Below are 8,451 nucleotides of genomic sequence, written 5' to 3'. Positions count from 1 at the left end.
AGTACGACTGATGTCTTACAATAGTTTAGCAAAAGTTGAAAGTGGCCTTTTTGCTGGCAAGCAAGCAAGATGGTGTGAGCGTATTCAGGTATTCATACTTCCCACAAGCTATTAGTGAATGGAATCTGACACCACAAGAGGTCGTCGTTTGTACAACCCTCGATTCCTTTTTATTTTTCTAAGCTGTCTGACCATTTCTTTGTTGCTACGTGATGAAATGTGGTTTTTACATTGTGTTCTATTGTCAACAAGAAGGTGCATTGTCTATATCGCTGTATGTGTGAATGAATAGGCTTGAATTGAAACCAAAGCCAAGGCCTCTTGTAAACAATTATTGTTGAACTCTATGTGACTGATGTATTTTCCCTTTTATGAATGCACCCTTTCCTGCCAAAGCATTCGTTACGGCAAGCAGTATTTACTAAATAGAAATAAAAAAAATTATCGCGGACGCCGTAGTAGACGCCTTTGGCGGAAGCCGTAGACGCGTTGCCGGCGCTCGTGTGTCTTGGAGACGGTCTGCGACGTGGCCAATGTACGCGCACGCGCGGGCCTCATCTTCAAAGCGATCTGCGATGTTTTCAGAGTGCGCGTAGTGCCGATAACTTCGTATGCGCTGTGCTTTCTACGCTTCGGACGCGTTAAAGCGCCAGATGCACGGAAGTCAATTGGCTGGTGGCTGCTGCCGCGATTTCTAACTCCAGCATTTCACGGACATTTTCCGCTGTAATCGGGCGATGTGTCTTCATGTTTACCTATGTGGGCATAACACCGTGCTGGTTAATTTAGTGAAAACACGTTGACGGGCTAGTTGGTTTCAATCTATGAGAGACTGTGTAAGGGCGACTGAACGTGGACGTAGAAAGAAGCAGACACAAAAAGACAGCGCTGTTTCCGTGGGTCTGTTTCTTTCTACGTCTTCGTTCAGTCGCGCCTAAGGATTCTATCATTGTTAATTTGTTTAGCAAGCGATAGTTTAGAAGTTTATGCGGCCGATAAAGCTACTATCCTTACTTGGTACAGCTATCTACTAATTTGCTATCGCAATCGGTGCTTCACCTTTTCAGACGGAACTGGGAATTCTCACTTTCCTTTTTCATTTTTTTTATATTTTGCAAGACAACAGAAAGAGCAACAGCTGGTCCGCTTTGGAGTGGTGTCTCCGGCTCGCTTAAATTAGTCTGTTGAGCAGGTTGGTATACCCTAAACTTAACAGAACAAGGAAAAAAGAAATGAAAGGGAAATCAATTATGTAGATATATTATGTAGATATATAGACTAGAGAATGATTAATATAGTAACGCAGGCACTCATACCATCTGTTTTCACTGATACGTGTATATGCCTGCTTTGTTATGTTTTCTGAAATTCAGCTGATTCAGCAGGCTTCCATGCCCGTTCTAACACTGTGTCACATGAAAAAATGTACATGGTGCCAATATGGTACTTACGCAGAACAGAAGCGACGACCGGTCAAAATGTCGGAGCCTGCGGAAGACAAGCGGCAGTCCGCGGAGATGATGTTCGACACCGAGGAAGCGTCAGCCTACTACGACTCTTTCATGCACCACAACCGCGAGGCCATGAAGGGGTTTCTGGAGCGATACAAGGATTCTTTCTTTGCGGTCGAGGACGGTGCTCAGTGTGCGGATCGCCAGTGGTTGGACGTCGGCTGTGGTCCAGGAAAGTTCACGAAGAACTATTTGCTCCCGCACGCACCTTCGTCCTTGCGAAGACTGGTGGCGGCCGATTTCTCACAGGTAAAGAAGAGTACAGCTGTTGCTTGCAAGTTAATCGCCCCTGCCAAGGTATTAAGCTGGGCTAGTTGGTGATACTGCATGCGACCGTGCTGTACTTAAATTTTTTTTCTTTGCTGAATTGAACGTGCACTCGAAAAGAATTTAACACACCTTGGTGTGAATCCCGACTCCGAAGGATTATCGTCATGTCTGTTGCTTGCGTTCAGTTTCTTGAAACTCTGCGCTCGCTTCTTTATCGCCAAGAGTGCAAAGTCAGGCTGACAACACGCATGCCGTTCGTGAGCTCGAAGTGCCCGGGGCGCAGCATCATATGAAGGAAAGGAACGCAAGATAGATGGGTTGTATTCTTTCGGGGCAACATACGTCCTAAAAGATGCAAAATATTATAAGTAAAAAAATATAAAAAAATCTTGAAGGACGTTTATGCTTCGCCTTTAAGAGGGAAGGGCGATAGCATTCAAAGATCCCTGACTGCTTATCACGCTTTCCGGCACATATGTAACCGTAATGTTGACCGGCAAACTCTGGCGGTGAACGCTGTGCCCGAAGGGAAATTTTTTTGGAAGAAACGCGGCCTCTTGCGTGGGCCGAAATCTGAGAGTATGCACCAGCGCGCCAAGAAAATTACATAATGTTCAGGTTTTCATTATTGTTTCGCGCGTTTAATACGTAAGTATGAGATGACATGCGCTCTCGGTGTTTTGTTTCATACCATTTGTTTGCGGGCTGTCATTCTCAAAATTCCGAGGAAGAACTGTATGTAATACAAACGTCTTTTTTTTTCTTCACCTGATGTACACTTCTTTGTTAACTTAGTTGTGCAAATGTTGTGAATGTGTAAGACTTGGGCGATATTTCTTCTGGTATTTTTTTCTCTTTCTTCACACTCTTTCTTTTTCTGCTGTGAAATACAGATGTGTTCAAGGTGATTAGAGATGCATTATTTTTCATGTATATCGGCCTATTTGCCGAACTCTAATAGGAGTAGAGGCCTTTTGTCAGGCTATGTAGCCTTTAGCTTCTGCTCACGTTGCTGTAAACAGGCAGGACAAATAAATTTCAAACTTTAACTTCAACAAATTACTCTACGAACGTTGAAGAGCAGACTTTTCGTTTCAATTCTAGACCCTCGCCGTTTACACACACACCCACGGTAGTACGTTGTTCGGCCACCCGCCTTACCTCCTCTCCCCTTTAGAAGAACCCTACTTGTATACACTGTGCTGAGGAAAGCACATGTCGCCTTGAAAAAGACAAGCCCACTTTTCGAAACGTTTGTTCCTGCTTGTACCTTGTTCTCGTTCTGCTCATTTGTCAAGAATGTAAGACAAGGTATGAGCAACTTTAGTGATACAATAGTGTAGCAATATAAGCCGCATATACCGTATGTCGTAAAGCAAGGTGTGTCATATATATGCGGCATTTTTAGAGCGCAGCTCTTTCCTAAGCGCCCGTTCCTGCGGGGAGCGTCGGCAGCAGCGGTGTCGGCGGCATAATTGAGCGAACGAGCACAGGAAACGATGGAAAAGTCAACGCGGAGCAGGAGATGAAAGACGCGAGCCGCGAATGGCGAAAACCAATGCGAGCGGCCCCTTCAATGACGTGCGAGCGGGAAACGGACGTGCACGTGGGAAACCCGCCAGACCGCTCAATGTGTACTCGTATATGGTCTCTGCCGGACTGCTTGTTTGGTACTATAGCTTCCTCGGGTCAGCTCTCGCTCGTGCTTGTTTGCTTTGCTTGGTTTGGTCTCATTCGCGCTTGTTTCGATTGTTGTGGTTTGCGACTGTTCTGCAATCTCATTGTATGCGCGACGCTAATTGTGTAGTACTCTACGGAAGCCAAGCGGCACCAGCGATTACACTGGAACCTTCGACGAGTCATGTACAAAAGTTGACGTGCTTGACCGGCAGATCAGACTTTCGATGATCGCCGACTGTGATACGTGCCTCTCTCAAATTCTTTGCCTCAATATATCGCGAAACAAAAACACGTATAGAGCTGAGCTGAAATTTGGCATTAGAGATTATTGTAGTCGTCGGGGAATTTTTTTAGCTAACGGGCAACTCCGCCGACGCCGTCGCAGGATATTCAGTGACACGGGGTCCTTAATACTATCGCGTTAACAATGCCGCCGCAGAATTAACGTTATCAGTACTATAGGCTGTCCCCGAAGCTTGTCCTTCCGAGCGCTGGCGCTATGTTTGCATTGCAAGACGCCTGAATATTACCTAACGCTATTTCTATCTGTGGAACTTCTTATAAGCAGTAAAGGCAATCTGCAGTGATTTTTTTCTTTTTTTTTTGCAATGTACTCATTTGAAATCATGCCGACCTTGCAACTTAAGAATCGCGTAACAAAATATGCTTCTTGAGTAAGAACTACTATACCTTAGCTTCTGACCCGCGTTACTGGCTGTTATTCGAGCAACTTTCTTTCCACCCACACCTTAAGCTTATCACTCGTGATCCACGTGGATCGATATACTGCAGCGTCGTACGTTGGCAATCCGGATCGTCCATGCGTTTATAATAAGATTACAGTATGATTATTTTAGAAGTTATATAATTGATCGATTCATTAATATAGTGTTGGGCTTTTAATTGAAAAATTAATTGAAATAATCGATCAAGGCTGATCAATGAAATGATCGACCTTCTGAGTGACGCATACCTGACCAATCAACGACTTGATTCAGTCACTGAGCGATAGAAAAAAAAAAATATATATATATATATATATATATATATATATATATATATATATATATATATATATATATATATATATATATATATATATATATATATATATATATATATATATATATATATATATGTATAATGAGATTTAACGTGCCAAAACCGCTTTCAGATTATGAGGCGCGCCGTAGTGGAGGACTCCGGAAATTTCGGCCACCTGGGGTTCTTTAACGTGCACCTTAATCTAAGAACACGGGTGTTTTCGCATTTCGCCCCCATCAAAATGCGGCCGCCGCAGCCGGGATTCTATTGTGCGACCTCGTGCTCAGTAGCCCAATCGATAGAAATCCGCAGTAGTTTTTAAGAGCACTCAATTGTTATGGTATATTTTCATTTCTTCGATAGATGAATTCAACGCGGTTAATTATCTTTGCCAACTCTTGCTTTCTCGCAGGCCATGCTGGATCACGCCGAAAGAAACCATGCACATCCGAAGATTGCGTACCGCCTCCTCGACATCGCAAACGACGAAGCCGTGTCCGCGTTTGCCGAGCGACAAGGTCTCTTCGAGCGCGTATGCTGCTTCCTGACGCTGCATTGGATCCGCGACAAGGCGGCCGCCCTCAGGAACCTGGAGCATCTGACGGCCCCTGGGGGAGAGTGCTTGGTGGTGTTCAACCCGCGCGTGTCTGTGCAACAGGTGTTACGTGCCATGATTGAGTCCGGCAAGTGGAAAAGGCACGAACACGTGAGTGACGGGCCGACAGGCTGGTGCGGTAGAGATTACATGCTAAAGCGATAGGTAAATTTACGGGAGGTTCGAACTTTGGTGGTCGTGCTCGTGGTGATAGCAGTGTCGCATCAAGTGAGGTTAGCCTGGCGACCTCAGCATGCAGCTGCCCCGCATTAGCTTTTTTACGTTATTAGTGTACAGTCGTGTTTCATCAAACCTTCATCGTTTCTTTCTCTGAGGAACCCACACAAACGACCTAGTATTTTTCTGATTACTCCATGCCCTTGAGGGTCTTGAAACACGCGTGTGGGACTTGATCTTTTGTAGGCCACGAAGTAACGCCTTTCTATGCTTCTTGAACTGCTGGACAAACGGAAGTAAATTCGTCTTAAGGATGAAGACGAAGAAATCTTGTAAAATTTCGATAACAACTAAATCCCGATAGCATTCTTTTTGGGGATTTCATCCTATATTCCTAGACAGATGGTCACTCGAAACTTTTCATCGACTCCATCAAGTAGTGCACTGCGGTGCTTATCGAATAGGCAAGACATTGTGCTTCTCGTCCTTCGGTAATCTTCATAACGATAATCTTTTATTCTAACGATGAACCAACCAGCCCCACTGAACACACTGATAATGACGAACCGCTGGAAAAGACATACCTACACTCAAGGTACGTTTAAAATCAAGGATACCACGAGTGCACCTAATTTTAATATTTTTTACACAGAAACTAAAAGAAATTAAGAGTGGTTCGGCCATTCACAATATTGGGTTGAAGGGAGAACACATTCTAGAATACGGTATACCTTCCTGTCTAGGATATCCCTCATGGGCCGCAGAAGGAGAGGCCACCGCAAGCGTTATATGCCCATGAAGAAACCGTCTTAAACTAATTTTTTGCTGCCATAATGCATTGGGTTTAAGGAAGCTAAAAATGCTATAGGACAATACGTTGCAGAGTTTAGGTGTAAGAATTTGTCTTCATGATTCATCACCACTCGTCTTTTTGGTGATCTATCATCGCCGACAGAGTTACACGATGGAGAGGGAATAGTTTTGCGGGCAAGTTTCCAGACACCATTTCTTGTACAAGTCAGCAAACTTGCACTAACTACTGTCTAATATATTTTGTTCTATGTTTAACGAGTTCAAGTGTGTAGCCGATTCACAAGTCACAGCTCCATTATCAACCAAAGTTTAGGTGCTTTATATTTTGCTTCGCGCAGACAATCAGAAAGAAATAAAGGTCAATTTACAGTGGTTTCACAAACGCGCTGTGCAGCTCACCACGCAGCTTCTGACCAGCACGCACACGTTCCACTCGGTCTTGGTCCTTATGGTCGTTATGCTGCTTCCTCCTTAATCCTTCTTTGCACCCGTAAAAACTTACCGCGATCAAGAAACACGCAGTCTTATTCCACGGTGACTCAACTCCTTTCCTTGTCACCTTCGTAAGGCGAAGCAGTAAGGATGGTGCGGGCCTTGCTTTCCCTTATGCCGGCTGTCGGTCATATTTTGAATCGGCCAAACGCTCCATTAGACGCAACCAGTCCAAACTGTTTTCTTCTACTAACAAGAACGGATGCCCGCTGCTGAATATAGCCTTGTTCAGCGTTATACCCAAAACTCTTCTGCATTCTTCCGTGTGGAGGCTTCGCAACAGTGCCATACCTAAGGAGAATCGCTGCGCACGCGATATCAGACACAGCAAAACCCTCGCTTTGAAAGTGTACACTACACAATCCTTACACAGTATACATATAAGCATCATGCCATATAGCAAACCTGAATAAAAATTAACCAGAGGTGCGATTATAAATTTTATAGCCAATTTTGCTTTCAATGACAGGTTCTCAAATCTGCGCTCCCAGAGTCCTGGGAGCTTTACGACGTTGACACCATGGTGTCAAAGCTCGAAGGACTAGTCGCATCAACAAGCCTGGTGGCCCTGTCGTGTGAAGTTGTGCCTCTGCAGGTCGGGAGCCCCGAAATCGACCTAGAAGTGCGTACGTATCGCAGGCCTCCCTCGAAATATTTCGGAGCATGAAATCAGTGGATGAGACAGAACATATACAGCGCACACTTTTCGGCAAGCCAAAAAAATTCCTCCCAGCAGGCCCTGTGTTGTTTGTCTTTCCCCAAACTGATTGTTTCTTTTTTGTGTGTGCGTGTTTTACTACATAATGACAGGTTCTTATTGTAGAGATGTCTCTTGTTGCCTTATTTTCTTACGAACACAACCAACCAGCCCTTTCCAGCATTCTTTCTTCATTACAGTGGCTGCTGTGGCTGCAAAGGAGATGCTCTTCGAATGCTTTTTCTCGTAGCAAAAAATGAGTATATTGGTTAGCTAATGTGACGCCATGTGCCTAGTCCCTGCAATCTGAGAGAATATACATTACCCCTCGTTTACGCACCTAAGGAAATAAAATAAAAACTTCAACTCTCTGCAGGTGCTCTGTGTGCCCATCTACCGATATATTGGCACATGAAAAAGGAAGACCAGGCTGAAGTCGAAGAGTTTGTCAGAAACTTGGCTCTCCGAAACGGTTGCGTGAACTTCTCGACTACGGGCATAACGCACCAACTTAGGTGCGCCATTCACGCCCGCAAACCAGTGTTGTCAAGTTAAGAACAGGCAGTTAGACCTGGCAGAAGACTTCTGTGCGGCTTCCGCAACCTCCACCGCTGCTAACAAGACCGAGTGTTCAACTCAACTTCACATGTTTAGAAGCTCAGGCCAGTTGGTGTAGCGTTGTCATTCTTTTACACCTCTCCAATGGAAGACGGTTACTGTGAATATTGGAGGTGGCCACAAAGTTGCTACATGCAGGTGTGTAAATGCACCTTCCGAAGTTTTGGCGGAAAAATAAATAGTTTGCCTGGCGAAGTGGTAGTTACCCTGAATTTATGATATTACTTCAATACGATGTTTATCATCTACCGACCACATGTTGTTATTGTAACAACAACAGCAACAACAACAACAAACACTGCCGCCATTTGCGACGCTTCCTACCGCCAAAGTATCCCTAGTGCTTTCACTTCGCAATATATATTCACTGGCACGAACAATCTGTCTCGTGCAGCCCGTTGTAAACGGAGCGAAGTGTTGCGCTACTGCCACACTAATGGGAGATGGCGAAAGGCAGCGCGTGTGTGACGTGTCGATACGATTCACAGCAACCGTCGCTGGTATGGCATGGCTAGGTCAGCTGACATACCCCCCAGGTAAACGGGAATTAAGTC

General features: G+C 44.8%; 1 protein-coding gene across 1 annotated transcript; it reads left to right on the top strand.

Moving 5' to 3' along the window:
• Nucleotides 1-1,457: 1,457 nt before the first annotated feature.
• LOC142581832 (uncharacterized) lies at nucleotides 1,458-8,077 on the top strand. Its single transcript, XM_075691278.1, has 4 exons — nucleotides 1,458-1,760; nucleotides 4,918-5,211; nucleotides 7,052-7,208; nucleotides 7,656-8,077. Exons 1-4 carry the CDS (start codon nucleotides 1,479-1,481, stop codon nucleotides 7,832-7,834), a joined length of 912 nt encoding a protein of 303 aa, XP_075547393.1. The 5' UTR covers nucleotides 1,458-1,478; the 3' UTR covers nucleotides 7,835-8,077.
• Nucleotides 8,078-8,451: the final 374 nt, after the last annotated feature.

This window comes from Dermacentor variabilis, chromosome 5, assembly GCF_050947875.1.
Source record: "Dermacentor variabilis isolate Ectoservices chromosome 5, ASM5094787v1, whole genome shotgun sequence".
Taxonomy (NCBI): Eukaryota; Metazoa; Arthropoda; class Arachnida; order Ixodida; family Ixodidae; genus Dermacentor; species Dermacentor variabilis.
The sequence above is the reverse complement of the archived record's forward strand: the minus strand, read 5'-3'. Positions and strand labels throughout refer to the sequence as shown.